The sequence below is a fragment of the Macrobrachium rosenbergii genome, chromosome 51 (assembly GCF_040412425.1).
Source record: "Macrobrachium rosenbergii isolate ZJJX-2024 chromosome 51, ASM4041242v1, whole genome shotgun sequence".
NCBI lineage: Eukaryota > Metazoa > Arthropoda > Malacostraca > Decapoda > Palaemonidae > Macrobrachium > Macrobrachium rosenbergii.
In genome coordinates this window covers 69,169,129-69,193,610 of record NC_089791.1, presented here as the reverse complement: position 1 = coordinate 69,193,610, position 24,482 = coordinate 69,169,129, and the positions used below count along the sequence as shown (strand labels likewise).

General features: G+C 40.9%; 1 protein-coding gene across 1 annotated transcript in view; it reads right to left on the bottom strand.

The window, feature by feature from the left end:
* The window catches only part of LOC136833092 (uncharacterized), a 532,781-nt gene that overhangs the window by 448,045 nt on the left and 60,254 nt on the right, over positions 1 to 24,482 (bottom strand). The window contains exon 2 of the mRNA XM_067094739.1: positions 23,456 to 23,588. Coding sequence (XP_066950840.1) covers positions 23,456 to 23,588 — 133 coding nt within the window. The remainder of the gene's footprint in view (positions 1 to 23,455; positions 23,589 to 24,482) is intronic.

Sequence of the window (24,482 nt, the reverse complement as noted above, 5' to 3'; positions counted from 1 at the left end):
TTAAGGTTGAAGGTAATGGTTTAAAGAATTTGTCTACGAAAGTTTGCATTGTTTTTCTCTTCTTTTCATCATCTATGATACGATAACACTGGAAAGCATCATTAACTATTGTTGCTACTTTTGAGAATCTCTCAACATTGGGGTCCTGATTCCCAAAAATAGTCAACACTTTTTCTAGAAGAGAAAATCCCTTGGCCATTAATTTTGTTTCAAACTCCTTTAAAGGAACAAGTTCTTCTTCATGTTCTTCTGTTTTTTGCATTTCTTCCAGTTCCATCAAATCCCCATTCGTCAACCCTCTGAGTGACTGTCAAACAGCTCTTGAAAGTCCTCTTCCCCTCTGTCATGCTGTAACTTTTCACTTATGTCAACGAGACCGTTAAGGATTTCCTTTTCCTCCTCTTCTTGATTAAACCCCCATTTACAAACTGGGGGCATAAGGCCTTCCATACTCCATTCATGTTGATGTCACTTACCTCATGCCATGCAGCATCAATGTTCTTTACACAATTGTAAATGTTGTAACCCTTCCAGAAGTCATGTAAGGTCACATCTGCCCCATTTTATCTCCTTTAATGCTTGCCTATATGTACGGCTGGAGTAGTATTTTTTAAAATTTGCTTTTACACCCTGATCCATTAGTTGAATGAGTGAAGTTTTGTTAGGGGGTAAATAAACAACTTGAACATCCGGATGGAAATCATCTAAGTGCGGTGGGTGACCAGGGGCATTACCCAAAATTAAGAGAATCTTGAAAGGGATGTTATTCTCTCTGCAGTACAGCTTGACTTTAGGGATAGTGGTCAAAAAACCAATCCTTAAATACAGCAAGAATCACCCAGGCTTTCTTACTGGACATCCAGATTACGGGTACAGAACTTCTGTGATATTTTTCAATGCCTGTGGATTTCCTGCAGGATAGATGAGGAGAGGTTTTAGCTTCATATCTTCCAAACAACTGCCACCCAGCAGTAACATTAGCCTGTCCTTCACCGCCTTAAATCCTGGCATCATCTTCTCTTCACAGCTGATGTACGTTTTTTCTGGCATTTTTTTCCAGAAAAGGCCCCTTTTCTATATTAAAAATCTGTTGAGGTATAACCTTCCTTATCAATTATTTCCTTGAGCATCTTGGGAAATTTTTTGGTTTCTGCTTTGTCGGCACTTGCTGACTCACCGCTTACAGACATGATGCAAGTTGGCTCGTTTTTTGAAGCGACGCAACCATCCATGACTTTCAGCGAATGTTTCATCTTTAGCACTTTCTCCAGCCTTGGCTTTCAAGTCATCGAAAAGGTTTTTAGCTTTTTCTTGAATGAGCATGAGGCTAAGTGGTACACAACTTTGTCTCTGGTGTCCCATCCATGCACCCAAAAGTTTTTCCATTTCTTCTACTACCCTCCCCCTTCCCTTACTTATAATTGTTGACTGCACTGGCACAGCATTTCTTACGTGTTCCATAATTTAGTCTTATTTCTTCAAAATTGTGCCAAAAGTCAAGCGAATTCATATTATAATGGCAGGCTACGTCAACCATTTTTCACCACTTTCTAGCTTCTTTATTATTGCCACTTAAGTTTCCATTGAGATGGCTTACAGCTTTTTAACACTACCACTTTCATCACTGGCCTTGCACTTGCCATTAGCCATGATGGACAATGGATGTAAATATTTAACAATAAAATCAGACGAATGAATCGCTGCACAGGAGATGAAGTCTCAGCACTAGCATAGATACAAAGAATCTGGGATGCTTAGTGGCGTCAGCTACAGCGCTGTATGGCATCGGTAGTGGCAGAAATTGTAACTAAGTTGAAGCAGGCCCTCACAACAAAATTTGCACTTGAGGGTCACGGCCTGGAGAGCTCTGAACAAAAATTGAATTTACAAGCACAGATGTTCGTATCTCTGAAAGTTCACAAGTAGAGGAGCATCTATACATCTGGTGTTTGAACTATTAAAATAAGCAGTTATAAATGTTTTTAGAGGGGGTCTTTGATGTTTGAACTAATATAATATGCAGCTATAAGCATTTTTAGAGGGGGATGTCAAGTAATCGCAGATTTTAGCAATTCGTGGATGGTTGTGATCCCTATCCCCCGCGAATACTGGGAGGTTGACTGTATTTATCAAGAGAGATGCTGCAAGTACTGTATTCTAATTGGCTTTTTTTCACTATTACTGTACAGTATTTGGTTAGTGCCTTTTTTCCAGTTTTACTATTCACTTGCCATTATAAAGACTTGAATCCAAAGTGAAAATCAAATGAAGAAAAAGGAACTAATAATGCAGAGAAGTGAACTTGTAAACACTGGGTTGAGGAAAGTCTAAACTCAGGAGCTCTGCCGTGAAGAGAGATGTAATTTTATTACCATTCTCACATGCATACATCTGTTGACTTCCAAAACATTTTGCTATAACTGGATAGACTCATTTGTAGACTGTGTTGCACTTGACCACATTTATTTCTGGTGATAGAAATTCATTTCTCGTACTATAAGACTGTAACCAATTGGTTCTTAGTTGCTAATCTTGAATCCTCACAAACCACAAAGTTTAATATTCTGGACCACCTTGATTCTAGTTGGAATAGGTCAAGGGCAACTCTTCAGTTATTTGTTTCTTCCCCACAGATGTAGAAGCTTGCCATTCAGGTAAGTTTCTTAATGGTGAGCATCGAAAGTGATTTTCCTAATTAACTGCTTGACTGAGAGCTTCCCAAGAGTAACCAATCATCTTTAAATGCAGAACGTATGAGAACAAATTACTGGTGCCTGAAACATTCTTCCATAATAAAGTGAATGAACCTTTAGACAAACTTTAGAAATGTTTGTCTTACTATGCGATGCTTGTGAATAGACATCTTAGTGAAGATTGTAGCAGTGATTGAATTAATTCTCATTGTTATATTTGGTACCCCTGGCACACATTCCACTTTGGTGGTTTTGTTCTGGGAACACACTTCAGTCAATAATGATTAAAGTAAAACATTTTTTGAAATAGCATGTTTGTAGTGCCACAACATTGTCTGTTTTGATTGAGTTTATCAAATGTTCTAGATAAATGCTCACTAACTTTTGTCTTTTGTATAATAAAGAACTTTCTTTCTACAGAAGGATTTCACTGGCATAATAATCTGCCCCTATATTAAAATAAGTTTTTTTTTTAGAGAAAATACATTTCTTTTTCACTTTAATATTCATGGCATAACTACCATGCTTTTCAAGCTGGTGCCCAGCATGCTGAAAAAGTGACGAGGATTAGTGACCAAAAGAACATGCAGGACCTAGGCAACAGCACCCCACGGCATCCCCGTTACGGGACTCCCAAAAATCAGGAGTGGCTGCTTTCGGTTTCCTAAGAAATCGAAAAGAGCCAGGCACAGAACCGTCTTAGACGCAGACTTCTAAGACTGGCAATGAGGGCGTGGCCTCTCAAGGCCGCACTCTCGCAGCCCCTGAAATGCAAGACCCCAGAGGAGAATGCAAATCGGTTCTTGGCCAAGGGCGGGAAGAACCAACAAGAGAAACTTGTCTCCCAGAAGAGAGTCAGCTCCTTAGAAGTCCTGGAGGACTCCCGAAGGGAATCTCTTCCCTGCTTCTTCTGGCTTTCAAACAGATAGGGTTGAGACACCAGGCTGGGAATCTGACCGAGCACTGGTAAGCACTCAGGGAGTGCTTGTAGTGCTGGCAGGAAGAGCTGAAACACCTGGGTGCCTCTGCCTTTTCTCTTGCACTGCTTCCAAACTGGGCCGGGGAGAGTACCCTCCAGAGCAGATCGGGATACTAGATATTCCACAGAATCTCAAGCACTCAGGGTGGCTCGCAAACTGCGCCCAAAGCAGCACCTTTCTTAGAGGCAAAAACTCTAGGACTGGGAATGGGAGCGCAAACTGAGGTCTGTGCGCTCGCGGCTCCTGAAATACAAAACCCAGGGGTATGCCAATTGGTTCCTGAACCCAAAGGTCGGGAAGAGCCAATGAGAGACCCACTGCCTCCTCAGAAGGAGGCAGTCCCTAGATGTCCAAGGGCATCAAAGGGGAAGAAACAGCCTTCCTCTCCTTCGGCCAACGGAGGTCTATCCAGTTCCTGGGACCCCCCTTGAACCTTGGGAGAGGAAGGGAAGAGGCAGCACAAGAAGAAATCGAAATAAGTTGAAGGTGGCGGCTACTGCCACAGGGCGACTTCCTTCACCTTCACTCCGACATCTTCTACAGAATGGTGGACATGAAACATCGTAACCTACAGGGCAGCTGGGAAGGATCACAACGGAAGTGGCCCAGGACACGACCACCAGGAGAAGTGGCAGGCAAGATCAGGACAGCCAATGCAGGAGGTACGGAAGCAGATCGGAAGGCAGAAACTACAGCAACAGCCAAGAACGTCACATGAACATCAGTCCTATTCTACTTAATGTCAATTGTGCCGTAATGTACGGTAATTGTTTATTACCGTACAATGGTTGAAATACCAGGTAAAAGGCTTTTGTTATCCGATTAGGTTATAAGCAAAACAACAGTTTCTTGGTCGGTTGTTTATGGCTGTACGCATTTACGCAAGAGTATAACGTTACTAACAATATTTTTATCATTCTCTTTTACTCTTTTAACTAGAAGATGAGGTAAAGAGATGGAGGGAAAGTTGTCCATTGTAATTTGGTCTCTCTCACTTCCTGGTTACGCTGCTGCCTGCGCCGGAGCGAAATTTTAAAATATCTTACAAATAGTATTGTGGTACCAGTATTAATTGCTTACCCCATTGCAAAATCGAATTATCGTACGGTGAGTTATTTTAACTCGAGCACTACCTGGGTATTTTAATAGTTTTATCACAAAAGGTACATTTAGTCATGAAAATGAGATGAAAATACAGTATTTAGTGAATATTTCTCAGTGAAAAAATACAGCGAATTGGTGAATTTTCTGCAAATAATTGGCAGATACATTCCAAAGAGAAATCCATGAATCATGAGAACACAAATTTGGGGGGTTTACTGTATTTTCATCTCTCATTTCTGTATCATCTTCATTATCAATTCTAGGTGTAAATTCTCTCTTATATCTTTCTGCTAATATGTTGCACATTTCCTTTTTTCATACATTAATTGCCCTTCATTTTTTAGAAGGCCTATTTCTACTCTTCTTTTATTCATCTTTTTTGCATATGAGTAAAATATTTTGGGGTTTTGCTTGATATTTTGTAGGGTCTTTTCTTCTAAGTCCCATTTTCCATTTTCTTTTGATTGTATAATCTTTTGTTCTGCATTTTCTATCTTACTTTTTAGTTCCATCACTTTCCATGCATTCTTTTCTTTTGCAAGACCTTTTTTCCACTTTCTGATTTTCTGGAACAAGATCCTTCTGCCTCTTAGTATGCATGACTCATGTTTACTTTTCTTCTTCGGTACATATTTTTCCACTATTTCTCTAATATTTTATATATGTCCGTATTTACCTGTATATTATTACTTACGAATATATTTTCCCAGACTTTGTTTAATTCTTCATTTATTTTTTACCATTTTATATTCTTACTATAGAAATTGTATTTTCCATATCCTTCCCACTTTTTTGTCTCTTGCTTATCTCTGTTTTCATGTGCTTTGGAACGGACTGTTAATTCTATGACATTATGGTCTGAAATACTCGTATTATACACTACTATTTCTTTAACATAGTTCGCCTCATTCACAAATACTAGATCTAAAATATTATCCTTTCTTGTTGGCAGGTGATTTATTTGCTGAATGTTATGTTCTAGCAGCATATTTAACAGCTTTTCATATTGCCTATCTTCTGCACTACTATTACTCTCTTTTTTATACGTATAAATACAACCACAGTCTCCTCGTTCTTTCCAATCTACGAAAAGAAAGTTAAAAGTCTCCGGATAGGAGTATAGTCCAGTCTTTGTGATTTCTACATATATCATCCAATTTGTCTATTATTATGTCAAACTCTTTAGTATTAGGGGGTCTGTATATTATGATATTCACTAATTTTTCAGATTCAAATTCTACCGCTTTTAATTCACATTCTGTATTACTATATTTCTGGGCTTGTCCTGTGTTGCTGAGTGAAATGTCCCTATACAGCACACATTTCTAGGTATAAGTATTGCTAGATATACCAGAGAAAAAAGCCAATAGGATGCCAGAGTTACTACCTCTGGATCGATACATCCTTATAGGATGTTGGTATGTCATCTAGGAGCGAGTGGAAGCCACTACCACAGACACTTAACCCAATAAACTCCTCCTCACCAAAACCCCTCTGCCTAAGAGGTGCCGATACGACGGTCCCACCACCGCTACTACTAATTCTACCCACAATGCATCATCCGCTTATAGCACGCTTTACGAACCACTCGTGATTTTTTGTGGTGCTAATATTTTATTCTTAATTTCCTAATTTGGATTATCTCGCTTTCCTGATGGCATCATCTGATCAAGGCACATCTTCTTCTAAGTTGAGTATTCAAAATTGAATGTTTTTGGTATGCGAACGGATTATTTTAGTCCTGTTTATTGTTTCGCCTGATCGACTGAGGGCCGCCATTTCGTGTTCGTTCGTGGCGGCTTACTACAGTCTTTTATATGATTGCCTTCTTTTCGTTCAATCGATAGAAATTTACAATTACTACGTTCTTTTAATGATAGTTTCAATTTTCGCTCGATCTGACGCGATCGACTATTATTTTATACCTTAGAAGTTGAAAGTTAGGCCTAGCCTAGCTTTCCTTTATATACCGTTTGTAGACATATTTATTTAATATGTCATTATGTCATTTATTATGTGTGTATTAGTTCTTGAGTCTGTTTAGGTGGTGTTGTTAGCCTACCTGACCAGTTCAGCCTTGCTGATTCTTGGAAGGTAGGCTATGTTGGCCCCAGTCTTCCTTCCTCCTTGGCCTATAGGCCTGAGTTGGTACGGTTTTCTTGGGTGGCCTTCGTTCAGGTTTGAGTGCTGGCCCTTCTTCCCTGACCAGTTGATTCTTCAATCCTGGAAGTGATGTTGGCGCTAGCGCTCTTTCTCGTTCGATTTTTTGGCGAATCCCAGCCTACATTTCCAGGAGGTGCCTTCTGGAGGTTAGGCTAGGTGATAGTATCAATGTTCATCCTTTCGCCTTATATCTCACCCCTGTATATCAGTCTTTTTGTCTTGGCTCTCCCTTTGGGGCATTTTAGAGCTTAGCTCATTTGCCCTTCGGTTTTGAGATGACACCGTGGAAGGTGCCTAGGCACCTGACCTGTTGTTGTTGCCATGTTTTCACTCCCATGTCTTCCCGTTCCGCCGTCCGGACCTGTTCCGGCGGCTATCGTTAGCTTCGCTTTAGCTTCTAGCAGAAACTTTAGCTTGAGCGTCGTTGTTGTTCGCATACGGCGGAACTGGAGAGAAGCTGTTATAAATTTTACTAGTAGTAATTGTGATTTATTTTCTGCTCCTGCTTCTCTACCGCTCCGTCATCCGGACTCGTTCCGGCAGCTATTGTTAGCTCGCTTTAGTCTTAATAGGACTTTTGCTTGAGCGTCGTTGCTTTGTTATCGGAGGAATTGTAGAGGAGCCAGAATGATATGAGTTTTATTACTGTTATTATTTTTCTATTTCTGTGAGCGAAGTTTGGTGAATTATCCCGACTCTTCGCGTCGGCGACTAGCCTTCCTGGTTGTTGATTTCTGTGCATTTAGTTAAATTATTGTGACGTTCGGCGTCACCGAATTACTTTCGGCATGATCCGACTCAGGTCTGGCCCACCTGTTTAGGATTCCATTGGAGACTTCCGCCCGTATCCACAGTTTTCAACTCTGGTGTGAGGCAGAATATTTACTTTAAGTTTTACTAGTTTAGCCGTTCCGCCGCCTATTTTAGATGCTCATGTATAAATTTTTATTATAGGTGGTACATTGCCAGGAGCCGGGTTGTAACGCCTACCTGCAGCAACCCTGTGGCCATGTAGCATGCAGATTGCATGCCGGTTGTGCAGTCGAGGTCGACGACCACCTCGTCTGGCATCCTGGCGGCTGCGACGTGTGCTACGCACTTTATTTGGATGTGGTTGATGATTCGGTACGTTAACCTTCAATTGTATTTAACACAGTTCGTTTAAAAATAATTGTGTTTATATTTGATATAAGATAATATCCTTGTCAATCCCTTTTATTGACATGAGATTCAATTAACAGGTCCCTCGGTCCCGTCAAGCTTCGTCTCTAGCGACATTAAAGATCTGGGTTGGCGGCTTTGGGCGCAATGTTGGTCAGGGGTGTCCTTATGTGCTGGCAGAGGATATCTGCAACATTCTTTACCCGAATGCTAGGGCCTCTGCAGCCGTAGCCCCTGAAGTAGCTGAACCCCTGATCAACAGGATTAGGCTTGAAACCCAGGTCTCGCCAGAAGAGCAAGAGCTGTGCGGCGAAGTGGCCGAAGAAGTGGCCAACATCAACCTGGACGTCGAACCAATGGCCATCGACCGGAGGAGGAAGGTAGGGATGTAACTGAGGCAGGTAGACTAATTAATCCATTATCTCTCACTTCTCCCTGCGTCTTCATCTTCATCCTTCCAAGGATTCTCTAAGAGCTCCACCTTGGGGACCCGTTCGGGTCGGTGATCCCCAAGGTGAAGTCCTCTTTGAAGACAAAGACATTACCTAAATTGACTAAACCCCCGAAAACCTCATCTGCACCTAGTTCTGCCAAGGTTTCATTGACTCCGAAACCTTCGACTTCCGCCCAGAAAGCTTCTCCCTCTTCTAAGGGGTCGAGAACAAAGTCGAGCAGGTCGAAAAAGCCTGACTTTGACCCTAAAGCTTTCGCGGAGTCCATGATGAGAATGTTTTCCGAACAGGTCTCTTCTCAGTTCGAGGCAATGTCTCGTGATCTTGCCTCGGGTCTTGAGTCGTTGGGAAAGTATGTTCAATCCTTGGCGGACAGGTTAAAGACGCAAGAGGAGTCGCTGGCCGGACTGGTTAGTTCAGATCCGGTACAGCAACGGTCCTATGCCATTCCAGACGCCTCTAAGCTACCAGCTTATGATGATTCTAACCCTTGGCGTCTTGCCTTTAATGCCCCTTTCGCTAATGGTAAATTAACCATTGATGGTTGTGGCACCCGCCCTGTGGAAGATTATGAGTTCTTCCCGGCGGATCTTGTTTTTCCCTTCCCGGGGTATGCTCGGCTTTCCGAAGATGCCTTGGTAAGAGAGGATAAGGTTCCCAAAGAAACAGTGATCTTTCCCAGGGACCAAGCGCAGTCGGCATGGGTTAGGATCCTATCTGACTGGGAGTGTTCGAACACTAGATTGACCCCTCATAAGGGGCGGTTTACGATGTTCACAGTAAATGAGGATGTCCCGACTCCTTGCACCTCTAAAGTGGCAGAATTAACCCTTCAGGTCGGAACAGAGGAGAAGCCTATGCCGCAGCCAGTGAGACGGAGCCTACTTCTCTGCTCTTCCCAGCAGATTTAGAATGCTGGACCGAGCTCCGAAACCTTTACAGTGGGTAAACTAGATTCGGTGCGCTCGAATCTCTTCAGTGAACAACTACCCAGGCTTCCGGAGTCTCTGATAAAAGCTGAGTATGAGGCTAGGTGCCGTCTCAGCAGATCTATCAATTCCGTCACCTCGGTGGAACTGACGTCTGCTGTTTACAAGGATGAACCTCTGTTCAGGGTCTGACAAAATCACTACTGGCCTCATTCCAGAGTGATTTGTTTGATTTCATTGTGGCAAGGAGGAACTGTCGAAAGTTTGTTCTGGCTGACGCGACCATTTGTCATGAGCCGAACAAGCTGATAAAATCCTCTGTCTGGGGGACCAATCTATTCCCTGAAGATATGGTCAATTCAGTGATCAGTGAGGCCTCAAGGGCCAACCAAAATCTTCGGATCCGGTGGGGACTCCCCTTTAAGAGGAAGTTGTCAGAATTTTTGGGGCCCCAACCTAAAGGCAGGAAGAGGTCTAGGAGGTTTCATCCTTATAAGGCACCCCAGACCCAGACAATTGTTCAGACAGTTCCGGTAGGTCAGATTGCCCAGCCCTCCACCTCCAAGGGACATCCACAATACGTTGTACTGAACCAACCGGCCCACCATCCCGCTGGTTCAACAACCTATGTTTCTCCTGCCTTCAACCCTACTTACGAGTCCCAGACCTTTCAGGGCTACCATCAGTTCAAGGGTAATAGAGGTAGGGGAGCTTCAGGTCTAGATCTGGCCCCAGACTCCAATCTCGAGGTAGAGGTTCAAGAGAAACTAGAGACAGCAAGTCTTACAATAAATGAACATCCCCAGGTAGGTGGAAGGTTACGCCTCTTCAGGGACCATTGGACATTCAGTCCATGGGCCCACAGTATCATTTCAAAAGGCCTAGGGTGGAGCTGGGTAGAGGACCCCTCCACTTGTCAGGTTCTATCAGACTCCAACATCAGATCTGTTAGACTATACAGAAGACCTTCTTTTAAAGAAGGCGATAAAGAAAGTCAGACATTTAAAATTTCAAGGACGCTTATTCAGCGTGCCAAAGAAAGACTCAGACAAGAGAAGAGTGATTTTAGATCTGTCAACTCTAAATTCTTACATTCAATGCGACAGGTTCCGTATGTTGACCGTCTCTCAGGTGCGGACCTTACTTCCCTGTGGGGCCGTCACCACCTCTATAGATCTTACAGACGCCTATTATCATGTTCCAATAGCAAGAAACTTCTCCCCTTATCTGGGGTTCAGACTGGGAAGACAGGCTTACTCGTTCAGGGTAATGCCTTTCGGACTGAACATAGCGCCCAGGATCTTCAAATTGGGAGAAGTTGTGGTACAGGAACTGAGATCTCAAGGTATCAAGGTGGTGGCTTATCTGGACGATTGGCTAATTTGGGCCTCCAGCGTCTCCGAATGTCAGAAGTCGACAAAGTTAGTGATTCAGTTCCTAGAGTATCTGGGTTTTCATATAAACACAAAGAAATCTCGTTTAACCCCGCAACAAATTTCAGTGGCTGGGCATTCAGTGGGACTTAAGCACCCACAAACTTTCAGTTCCCCAGCAAAATGCAAAGAGATTGCCAAAGCAACAAGGCAGTTTCTCAAGTGCAAACGAGCCTCTCGTCGCACTCAAGAAAGAATCCTGGGTTCCCTCCAGTTTGTGTCAGTAACAGACCTTCTCCTCAAAGCAAAACTGAAGGACATAAATTGAGTGTGGCGAAGTCGAGCCAATTGCAAATTCAGAGACAAAGTCTCCCTCATACCTCCAATCTTAACCAAAAGTCTTTCCAAATCGATTCCATTACAATATCCCCCTCCAGCCCTGATCATCCACACGGACGCATCTCTGACTGGTTGGGGGGGCTATTCGCAGTACAAGAAGGTTCAAGGAATCTGGTCAAGCCACTTTCGTCTCTTCCACATAAACATTCTGGAAGCAATGGCAGTTTTCTTGACTCTGAAACGTTTACGTCTGGCCAGGAACATACATATCAGGCTTGTTCTGGACAGTGCAGTGATAGTTCATTGTCTGAACAGGGGAGGTTCCAAGACAAGTCACATAAATCATGTTATGATAGCGATCTTTTCATTAGCAATGAAAAATCATTGGCACCTGTCAGCAACACATCTGTCAGGAGTAAGGAACGTGATTGCAGATTCTCTGTCAAGGACGACTCCTCTGGAATCGGAATGGTCTTTGGACAAGAAATCCTTCAATTGGATTCTCCAACAGATTCCCGGGCTTCAGGTGGACCTTTTTGCCACGGAATCAAATCACAAACTCACATGTTACATAGCTCCGAACCTGGACCCTCGGGCTTATGCTACAGACGCAATGTCAATAGATTGGAACAAATGGGAGAAGATCTATCTCTTTCCTCCAGTAAATCTTCTGTGGAAAGTTTTACACAAACTCAGGTCATTCAAAGGTTAAATAGCTTTAGTTGCTCCCAACTGGCCGAAGAGCAATTGGTTTCCGCTTCTGTTAGAGCTGAAACTCAGAGCCTTGCAAATTCCTCATCCAATATTAACCCAAGTAGTGCAAACTCAGATTGTGTCAGCTTCCTCAAGAATGCTGAATGCCCTAACTTTATGGATTTCATGAAGTTTTCGGCCCAGAAAAATGCTAATATTGATCCTCAAAACACATTATTTTTGGAATAAGATAAGAGAGAATCTACTCTTAAGCCAGTATGATTCAGCAGTTAAAAAAATTGCTAACTTTCTGAAAGAGTCAGACGTTCATACTATGACTACTAATCTTACGATCTCATTTTTAAGACCCTTTTTGACAAAGGTCTGGCAGCTAGTACAATTACTACAACTAAATCTGCCTTAAAGAAAGTATTCCTTTGGGGATTTAATATTGATCTGACGGACTCATACTTTTCATCTATTCCTAAAGCTTGTGCCCGTCTTAAACTAACAACCCGTCCTAAAACGGTTTCTTGGTTTTTAAACGATGTATTAAAGTTAGCCTCAGACACAAATAATGAGTCTTGCCCTTATTCGACTCTTCTTAGAAAAACTTTGTTTTTAATTAGCCTGGCTTCAGGAGCTAGAATCTCTGAACTGTCAGCCCTTTCTAGAGAGCCGAATCATGTGGATTTCTCCCATCAGGAGAGGTTCTACTCTCTCCAGATCAAATGTTTTTAGCTAAGAATGAAGATCCTCTAATTAGGTGGTCTCCTGGAAGATAATACCCCTTCTAGAAGATCCTCCTTATGTCCGGTGGTCACATTAAAAGCCTACCTAGAGAGAACCTCTCAGAGGTCTTCAGGTCCACTTTTTGTTAGAGAAAATGGTGGAACCATTTCCTTGAATGGCATTAGGCAACAAATACTTTATTTTATTAAACAAGCTAATCCGGATTCAATCCCCCAGGTCCATGATATCCGGGCTGTAGCCACCTCAGTTAATTATTTCCAACACATGAATTTTGAGGAAATTAAAAAATATACGGGCTGGAAATCCCCTAGAGTCTTTAAACGTCATTATCTCAAATCCTTAGAGGCTTTGAAGTTTTCTGCTGTCGCTGCAGGGAACATTGTTTCCCCAGAGTCAGCCTAATATTGTTTTATAATATTTTATTATTGGTAATTGTAATTGTAATTGTTTTGTATTTTGCTTGCCCTACCAATTGGTACCTCTCACCTACCTGCCTCGCTTGTATTCCCGTCCTTCCTATCTTGTTATCTGGGTTTGGGTTGCTTCTCAATCCATTCCTGGCTTTGCTTTATCACCTTAGTTGTTAAGTTTTCACTAAATATTGTTTTATAGGTGATGGTTACTAGTTTGTTTATTAATCTTAAGATTGTAACAAAATAAAAATTTTATTTTTTGTACTAATTTATTTTTATATTTGCTTTTCTGGATTAGTAAAAGCATATTCAAAATAAAAATAATCCTTTTTAAAAATTTACAAACTTCTTTGGTCAATTCTCTGCTACTATTTCACTCAGCGACACAGGACAAGCCCAGAAAAGGGATTTTGACAAAGGAAAAATCTATTTCTGGGTGAAGGCCTGTGTCGCTCAGTGAACCCTTCCCTCTCTATATTTCCCACCTGATCTAGCCAAAAAGCTTGGGTGCTATTTCGGGATGGTGCATTGTGGGTAGAATTAGTAGTAGCAGTGGTGGGACCATCGTATCGGCACCTCTTAGGCAGAGGGGTTTTGGTGAGGAGGAGTCTATTGGGTTAAGTGTCTGGTAGTGGCTTCCACTCGCTCCTAGATGACATACCAACATCCTATAAGGATGTATCGATCCAGAGGTAGTAACTCTGGCATCCTATTGGCTTTTTTCTCTGGTATATCTAGCAATACTTATACCTAGAAATGTGTGCTGTATAGGGACATTTCACTGAGTGACACAGGACAAGCCCAGAAATAGATTTTTCCTTTGTCAAAATCCCTTTTCTCACAGATTTTTCCTTGATTAATGTCTCTCCCATATATCACAGTTCTCCCGATTCCTATTTTTTCTATCTGATCTATAAGTTTGGAAACCCTTTATCTGATCATCATTACCAGTCTCTTGGGAATACCAGGTTTCACTTATATTCACTATTTCTATTTTTTCAGTTTGGGTTAGTTCTTCTAAGAACTCTATCTTTCTTTTTGAGTTACTCAAAACTAAACCCTGCCCATTCATCACTATGATGGTGTGCGTGTTATCCCCATTATCTAATATGGGTAATAATAAGGATTTTTCCATGTCTCTTTCCTGTTCTGATATGTTGTTCTTTTCTCCATTTCCAGAAATTTGTACATTAAAAAATCTAACTTTTCCATTATATTTGATCTTCCATCTTCATATTTATTCATTTTGTGTGCATATCTGCATTTATCTCCATATCTGGACCATCCCCTAGCATCAAAGATACATTGCTTGTTCCTTGCACTGTACCTTGGTGCTGATGCCTCATATAGCAGTGCTGTCGTAACGTGTTGTTGGCTTGCTTTTTTCCTTCATCTCATGCCCTTGTTCCTTTCTTTATTTGCTTCATTTTTACCTTGATTTTTAATATGTATTTGCTTTAGATTTTTATTCTTCATTTGTAAACGATGCATATATCTACATTTTTTGTTAAACCTACATCCTTTACTTATTCTATTGGATCTTTCTAAAGCTTTCGATAGTGTTAGCCACAATATTTTACTTCATAAATGTACACAATTAAAAATTGACCCTCTCTGGTTTAAAAGCTATCTAGAAAATCGTTACCAGTCAGTGAGATTAGGCGATGTTATATCCTCCCCTAAACCAGTAGAATTCAGAGTTCCACAGGGATCTATCTTGGGGCCAATACTTTTCCTAATTTATATAAATGATATGGCTACTGCTGTACGAGACTGCATCTTGGTTCAATTTGCAGATGACAGTCAACTTCTAATGACTGGAACTATAAATGAACTAAATAACTTGATAGTAAGAGCAGAAAGAATATTAGAAATGGCAAGATGTTATTTTCAAATTAATGGATTAAATATTAATGAATCTAAAACTAAATGTATATTTATTGGCTCTAGGCAGTTCATATCCCAAATTCCTGAAGACACAAAAATAAATTTCAATGGATTTGCAATTGAGAAAAGCATTAAAGTAAAAAATCTTGGGGTATATTTTGACCAGTATATGCTATTTGACAGTCATATAGATGAAGTTTGTAGGAAGGTAAATGGTACTTTAATATACTTAAATAGAATTAAGGACCGATTTGATAGTGAAATGCGGGGAATGGTCGTTCGGTCTCTTGCCGTGAGCATTCTTGACTACTGTTTAAAGATCTGGGGCTCAACAACTAAGCAGCAGCTGCAGCGGATACAGAGGCTTCAAAACTTTGCAGCAAAAGTAATTGATGGGAAAGCCAAGAAGTATGACCATGCAACTCCAATTTTAAATAACTTGCAATGGCAATCAAACTTGATTTTGATTTATGTCATGATCTTTAAAATTTTACATAATCTAATTCCACCATGGCTTTTTAATCTAATAAGAGTTGGAGATAGATGTAATAGACAAACTAGATTTAATGATGACCTTTTTGTTTCAAGAACCAACACTGATCTAGGAAGCAGAGCATTTGTTGTGCGGGGTCCATCAGTGTGGAACAAACTGCCAAACCAACTAAAAGCATTAACTAATATTAACTCTTTTAAACTGAATTTGAAAAAGTATCTATTGTCCAAATAATTTTTATAGTAAAACTTTATATATATTTTAATTGAGCTCTTTTACACTTTTACTCCATTTTAGGAGACTATTTATGAATTTTAGATTCTATTTTAAGATAAATGTTCATAACTCTAGTTTTATAAGTACCTGTAATTCATAAGCAATTTTGAAATTGAAATGTTATAATCATGCTAAAGATAATTTTAATATTATGGAGAGATATGCTGTAACTTTTATAGCAAATATTTTATCAAGGTAAGAATATTTATTGAGCCTCAAGTACTAATATAAAAAGATTCATATTTTTTATGCAAAATTTTCAATGTTTTAATTACTTTTATGATGTACCTATACCTGTCACAACTTTTTTATTGTTCTTAAAGTTGTATAAAGTAAATCTATGTTTTATGTTTTATAATGATGTAAATTTTTATGAAGGCACATGTAAATATCTAATTTTCAAATGTAAACTACAATGTAATTTGTATTTATTGTAATAGCCAATGTAAATATTGGAATAAAGCTTATCATTATTATTATTATTATTTTCCTTCTCTCCAGTTTTTACATATTTTTGGATCTAGATCGCTGCATTCCTCCTCATAGCCGTCTAGATATGCACATTTGCCATAAATCTCATAATTGTGACATATCTTGGGATGCTTGTAATAACATCTTTCACTGAATCTGCAATTCCCTCTTTTCAAAAGGGTGCATACTGTCTTTCTTTTCTTTTTTTTTTTTGCTCTTTCCCATCAGTATGAAGACCGGGTACAACCTCTTTGGGATTTTATTTTGAGATCATGTCATAATCTATTTCATCATATGTATGCTGCTGTATTGCCTTATATGTAGAATCTGAGTTTTTCTGCATCCATACTCTTATCCTGTTCTTTGTTTTCATTATTTTTTTCTATCTCTTCAATATTATTTTCTTCTTTTCCATTTTCCTCTTCTTCTTCTTCTTCTTCATCGTCTTCATCCTCCACAATCTGCACATTAAGTCTTGATTTAATAACCTTGTCTATCTGCTGGACTTCTGCACATGTAAGATGAGCAGGTACGTGGCATGCATAGCATTTCCTAATCAGGTTTTGTGGATTTACAATGCTATACCACACACTTCATAGTTTACATGCTTTAGGCATTCATTTTCCTACTGCATCAATCAATATATTCACCTTATTCATTTTCTTTGTTGGAATGTGTTGATTGATGTAAATTTTCTTTATAAGTCTTTTGATAACTTGAACTTTCTTTGGTATCCCTTCAATTATTTTCATTATATTTTCTGCAGACTTGCTCCAGTTTGAAGGATCATATCCTTTCAATATGTCTGTGAATGTTTTTGCATCTTTTTGGCTGGAGTTGTTGTTGCTCTCAAGGATAAGAAAGCCTAGTTCCCTGCCTGCCAATTCATCATATTGTATATCTGCAAGACATGCAAGATTCCTCCAGCTCTTGCCACTGTTGCTAGACACTTCCATGATGTTCAGTTTTTAATAATTCACTCAAAAAAACACCTTAGTCAACGCTTTATCGTGCTATTCTCACATTAATCTAATCACCGACAGGTCACGAACACTTCTAGCTATAGGTCATTCGCTAATTGTATCTTATACGTGTGATATCGGGTTGATTATTCAGACCAAGAACGAATATGTCTCACTGAGAGAATGTCACATCACAGAGGACCTTGAACTGGAACATTCCAGTTGGACCCAAGAAACAAAGGAACCTCCGATATTCCTGATGAATCTGAACCTGGAGATATGCATCCTTGTAGCCCACTGAAACCATCCAATCGTCTCTCTGAACTGACCGCAGCACCGACTGCGAAGTTTCCATGTGAAACTTCGTTGAAACTACCAGCCGGTTGAGACCCGAAAGATCTATAATGGGTCTCCAAGACCCTCCCGCTTTAGGAGCCACGAAGATCCAGATGAAAAACCCCGGAGAAGGAGGAGCGGGTTCTACTGCCCCCTTCTCCAAAAGGGCTTGGATCTCCGTCGCTAAAGCTATCCCTTTGATGGAGGATGGGGAATAACTGGGAAGGCAAACTGGGGGGCTGGACAGAGGAGGACAAGAATGAAAAGGGACTCTGTACCCTTCCCTTAACACCTCCACTACCCAACTCTCTGCGCCCCACTCATTCCAGATGTTCCAAAAAGGAGCAAGGGAACCTCCCACAGGCACAGGCGAAGGGAATATCTCCTATTTCCAAAAACCCCTCTTGAAAGAAGAAGGTTTTGAAACCAAGGCAGAAGCCAAACCTTAGAAGCAAAACGGACCTTCTTCGGTGATCTTCCGGGGACTTAGAACCTGATCGCTTAGCTGGAGATGGCGTCCTGGATCCTTTAGGTGATCTTGAACCCTGAGCTACCACATGTTGTGACTCTACTGCTGACGACGACGACACAAAATTGACAATGGAGGAGACATCCTCCTCTCTAAAAAGACTGTTGCAGAGCACAAAAGGCACCCTCAACAGCACCCTCTTACGTATGTTCGGATAGTGAGGCGCAAGATGATTTAAAAAGAAGTCCCTCCTCTTCTTGCCAAAGAACGTTGTACAGCCAGCCAAAATATCAGCCTGGTATGCCAACCCCATTGAAACCAAAGTGATGAGGTTGTCAAACAGTACAGGATGGGAGGGAGTATATCCATCTTGTTTGAGAAACCCCATCGGCCCAGACAACATCCACATAGAGTGGGACAAGGCCTCAGACTGGCTGCAAAAAGTGTCTTCCAAAATACAAGCCTCACGAGATGTAACCGCTACTGAATGATTCGACGAAGGAACCCGAGAGAAAAGGGCCTCAACCGATTCGCTGAGTGGAACTCTGGCAGAAGGGTTACCCGCTACCCTATAGAACCCCTTCCGATTAGGAAGTAAGGTTGAGTCCTGTCTACCTGACCTGATAAGAGAAGCTAACCTAGAGTCCGTCTCTCTCAAAACCTGCTCGACTCGGCCGAACCAGACCAGTTTTACTTGATGTTTGGGAGACTACTGGTTTAGTTGCATACAACAATTCAAACATTGCTTGGTTTGGTTGTGTAGGTTCCTCAGGAGCCTTGGACTGCAGATAGAGAGAATGGATATGGTCCACCATCCGCTTATACTTGCTTTCATTTGCTGGAGAAAAACCTATATCTGGTACCGGCTCCTCTTCTTCAAAACAGCATTCTCTGTCCAAATGGTCCGACCGAACCGAAACAGGAAAAGAGAGGCTGACCACCCGCAAGAGCTGCACCTGATACCCCGGAACTAGCTACACTTGGATGCGCAAGACCAGCACCTCACATAGCTGACCCCATCATATCTGAGCCAACAGAACCTGGCTGCGCAAACCCTGTACCAACTAAAGCCAATGACAAATCTCTTGAGCCAGTCGAACTCTATTGCGCAAACCCTGCACCGGCCAGCAACGATGACGTAACACCAGGGCTGACCACACCTGGGCAACAAACACCCACCCCTGAGAGCGGAGAGGTCGCAATATCCGACCCACTCAACCCCGGATGAACCAACACCACACCAGGACGGGTGTCCAGAGCTGAAGTCACACTGATTAAGGGAGAGGGAGGAAGAACTCCCTGGTGGGCCCGGAGCCAAAGCCAAACCCACCTTGAACACCTTAGAAGGAGGAACAGAAAAAGCCGCAGGAAAAGTTGAGAAAAAAGTAGAAGGGGAGAAAAAGGAAGAAGCCACACTCGGAGTAACCACCGGAGCACCTGCTGCCGATGTTGGACACTTGGATAACATACCAACTGGTCCAGTACTCAAAGGTATTTCTAAGGACAAGCTATGAGCTGCAGAACCAATGGGGACCGAAGAAGGAAAATTACCAGCCACCCTAGTGAAAGGAGAGGCTGAGGACACCATAGGTACTGATACACTCAACGATGGCTCAGACGAAACGCCAACTGCCGAGCAACCGCAAGAACCGCAGTGGACACATGACTTCTTAAACCCAGCAAAGGATGAATATACGGAGTTGCGGAAGACTCCACAACCGCCTGTGAAGCATCTAGATCAGAAGCCTGAGAAACTACAGGACCCGTGTAAGTTGCTAAAAAAAAAAAACCCCGCCAAAGGAATGCCTTCCCTCAACCCCGAAGAGAGAGACTGAACCAATGAAAATTCTTTGGTCTGCTGAGTTAATGGCAAAGAAACTGGATGAGTGAGAAAAGACTCTGAAGAGCCCTCTGAAGAGTGACCCGATAAAGAAGAGTGTGTGAAGACATTGGAAGAAGGCTTAGAAGAAATTGGGAAAAAGGAAAACTCAGAAGCAGCAGAAGAGGCCACAGTTTTTAGAGAAAGAAAATAGACCGACTCTGTTCCCCCTTGATAATCTTGACAGACATCATTAGCAAACTCAGGAAAATTCTTCAAGACGTGATTGTAAATATTGGAAAACCCAAAATTGAAACATGGCCTAACTAGTAATCTACAACCCTGTGACAAACTCAATAAATCTGCATTATACTGAGCCAAATTGAAAACCTGGTCACCAGAATTACCACCACTGCAAGACGAACCAAACTTATCTGCTGAGGGAAAAGGAACCTTTGATGGCGAAGGAGCACTCTCCAACACTTCAGAACCCGAAACCACATCCGAAATGACCAACCAGACTCAGAAACCTTCTGTTGTAAAGAACTCAAAGCAGGAAATAAAACCAGAGATGGATCCAAAGACGAAGCCGTCACACTAGAAACCCCAAACGAACCCGAACCTGAAGAAAATTGCACCTTCCACTTCTCTTCCTGAACACTTCCTAACCTATTATCCCTACAGTAAAACCCCTGTATTCGCGGGGGATGCGTACTGCACCACCCCAGCGAATAGTTAAAATCCACGAATACTTAAACCCCTCTAAAAGCACTTAGAACTGCCTATTTTGATGGTTTAAACAAAAGAAAAACCCTCTAAAAATGCTTATACTTGAGTATTTTAAGTTTTATCAGAAAAAGTGCATTTAGTTATGAAAACAATATGAAAATACAGTAATTAATGAATATTTCTCAGTGAAAAACACAGCGAATGGGTGAATTTTCTGCGAATAAGGGGTAGATACGTTCCACAGAGAAATCCGCGAATCATGAGAACGCAAATATGGGGGGTTTACTGTACTCGTCTGTGTCTTACCAAACTCTAACTCTACATCAACCTCAGAACTTACACCTTGAGTGGAAAGGGGGGAATCTGCTGCCAACACTGCCTGCTCCGCGCCAGTGGGGGGGGGCCAGCAGAACCTACCTTCGAGGCTTGTGGTTCTCCATGACTCCCGGCACCCGTTATGGCTGGTTTTGGAGCACGCAGGGGAGCTGAAAAAGAATGATTATAATCAATTATGCTACTACTACCACTATCTCTATTCTCAGTTAATTTACTCATCAGGCTAGAAAATAGGCTAGACATACTGGATGATAACCTGTCCTCTAACTTCTTGAATAACTCTGACTCTAACGCTTCCTTATCTACTTACTGTAACCCTACAGCTGGTCCTGACCTGCGCTTACTCTTCGAGGCTAAGGGTTTTCTGTGTTTTATATAATCCTCCATTTGATCTACTGACCAAGAACTAAACTTGTCACATCTCTGACTGATACTAAACTGAACCTCCCTACATAAAATACAAACAAAATGTCTATCGTTTTTTAGGGTACTCATCCTACGCTTGCAGGACGTGCAGGACTGATGAACGGCAGCATCTCCAGCAGTAGAAGGCTCGGTCATCAAAGCTGTAGATGAAGTAGAAGCAGTGGCACTAGCAGATGGAGACATCTTCTTGTCTGACTTATCCATAACGAGTCCAAAGCACCGATCCAAAGTCAAAACCGGGAGAGAAGTTCCAAAACCAGTCAAAAGCGTAAAACCAGACGAAAAGGAAAACAGTCCAAAGTTGTGATCTGATATCCAAATTCTTTAAATGGGGGCCAGGCTATATGAACAAAAGTTTGCCTGATGCAGGATAGGTCCACACAGCACGGCGAACTAACAACAATTGGGATTCACCCAATATTTGCAGCAGCGTTGTCAATGGTACCTCAGGTAACTCATTTGACAAAATTTTACCTGTAGCGTTGGTAAAGCTGACAGTTAATTACCCACTTTATGGATAAATTTATGGGGATATAGTTCGGGCTGGTCAGTGAACAGGGCTAATTCAGGTGTTCAAGGAGTGTATTGCAATATTACTTTTATACCTACCGAATTTTTTATATTTATCCATGGTAGTAAAAGAAGAATTGTTTTCTTATATGCTCAGTTTTTTGGGGTGTGAAATTTCAATTCTGTATATACTTCCTTGTATGTTTAACTGTTATTCATTGAAGGCTTGTTCTTCTGGAAAATTGTGTTCACTGATACCTATAAAATTGTAAATAACTTGTTTTTCTTGATGGCTATCAAAACTTGAACAGATACTGAGGTTTAAACAAGATAATTCAGAACTGGAAATAACTACTGTACATTTATGCACATGTTCTACCGTTAAGTTAGTTTATTTATTAGGTAGGATTGTGCTGTCACAAAACAGAACTGACTATCATGCATGAATTTGCAAATAAAGTACATAAATGGTTAGTAGTTGTGTTATCCTTTCATATCCCACTATCTTCAAACTGAAAACAAAATCAAATCTTTAATTTACTATAGCCTTATTGGCAGCAATCTGCCCTACGAGGATGTCCAGCGACTTGTAGTCCAAAATTCACTAAATGAGGATGATGTGGTAGGCTAATGCTCCTTCCCTTTCTCCTCTACCAAAGCCTTCCTGACAGCTCCAGACACTAGAGCTACAAAACAGCATTAATAGTGGGGATCAGCTTAAAAAGAGTCCAAGAAGAGCCACATACATTCTCACATTCCTAAAACCTCTGTTGTACACACTATTTCTCCATGAAAGACGAAACACTCAAAAACAGATTCTGACTTAGTGATCTGCAGGAGTGCAGAAAGGCATCATGCTCAGGAATATTTCAACATAAATTGTTCTGGTTTGTATCTTCATAAGAACAAAAATAAGACTAACATGTATAGCAGAAGGAAACATACTAACCTCTGGTATAATCCCCCCCCCAAAAAACTATTTCAAATTGAGACCACAAAAAAGGTACTGTATAACTCAAATCATTTCTCATGGTTCTGGTTATCATCACAAACATTTTACTCTGAAAGCTAAACTGTTTAAATTTAAAAAAAAAAAACTATTATCCTTGCCTTTCATAGCAATACAGTGACCCAATATTTTTTCTGTTTTTTTCTCCAAGGAAAACAACACACTCAAAAACAGATTCTGACTTAGCGATCAGTAAGAGTGCAGAAAGACATCATGCTCAGGAATACACCTACATACAATGTTCTGGTTTGTATTTGCATAAAAAAAAAAAAAAAAAAAAAAAAAAAAAAAAAAAAAAAAAAAAGACGGCGACTACCATGTATAGCAGAAGCAACATACTAACCTCTGGCATACTCCCCCCCCAAAATAGATTTCAAATTGTGAGACCACAAAAAAGGTACAGTATATCTAAACCGTTTCTCATTGTTCTGATTAATATCACGAACACTACTCTAAATGCCAAACTGTTCAATTTTTTTTTAATCTATTATCATTATCTTTCATAGCAATACAGTGACCGGATATTTTTTCTGTTTTTACAAAGCCTGCAGCTTCCCTTGTATTCTCAAAAGTTTTCTAATCAAATGTTCCATTTCTGCACAATAAGCTTTCTTTTAGGGTTTGCTTATTTACTATTATTTTTTACTGTGCTATCACTTAAAAAAAATAGTAACTGTACCTAAATCAAGAAAACTGATTGTGATGGCTTTTTCCAGCTGCAGGTCTGCCTGAAGTCTTCCTGATCTGTCACTAGCACTGCTGAGCCATGACCCAGATCCTTTAACTAAACTCTCCACAGTATGACGCACATCCTGTCACAAGTAGATTTCACAGGTAATAACATGGTCTTCATAACTCTACAGTAGAAATATTAAAAAAGAAATTAAAATGCAAATCCAGCGAGAAAATAACCTATAATCTTTCACACACATACTGTATGGAGTATTGCAATTCAAATGCTATCATTCAACTTTTATGAGCAAGTTCATGGAATTTACTCAAGACATAAAACTGACATCAGGAATATACCAAGTTTTTAAAGCAATTTGTGTTTTTCCTAACATACAAACCTGAAGTTCTTTACACAGGATTTAGCTTGTGAACATGAGCTGGAATGGCCATTTTACTTTCAGATAAGGTCTTTAACTACCAACAGGTAAAGGAGAGCCCCACCCACCTGTCAGTCTGCGCTACGCTTTGCCTTCTGGCCCAGGTACCAGAATGAGAGGTGGCTAAGGTGGGACATAAATGTAAAGAACTTTAAAAATTTGCTATTTGTTCCTATACAAATACAAACCTTTCTTCTTTACATAGGAGACCTACCCATTAGTGGGGGGAGTTTAGGCACTTCTCTGAACTGATTAGTTGATTCTACCCACCTGAATACACCTTCCTGGTCTGGAAGAGCTGAGGAACGAATCCTGCACCTCTAACCAGTTGAACATTTGGGTGTTACAACTGCTACTTCTGGGCATGAAGGGCATGAAGTAATGAGTTTGCTTTCATTACCTTGTTGAAGGCTGAAGGAACCAGTATGCGTCTGAGACAATACAACTTGATATTAAAAACCAATAGGTTTGTTTCACTGTCTATCCCTCTCTCCCCTTGCCTAGAGAGAGGGGGGGGAGACATGCATCAAATCACCCTACGAAAAGTTATGGGATGGGATATCACTGTCATGTACTCACCTGCAAACCTTGTCTAGA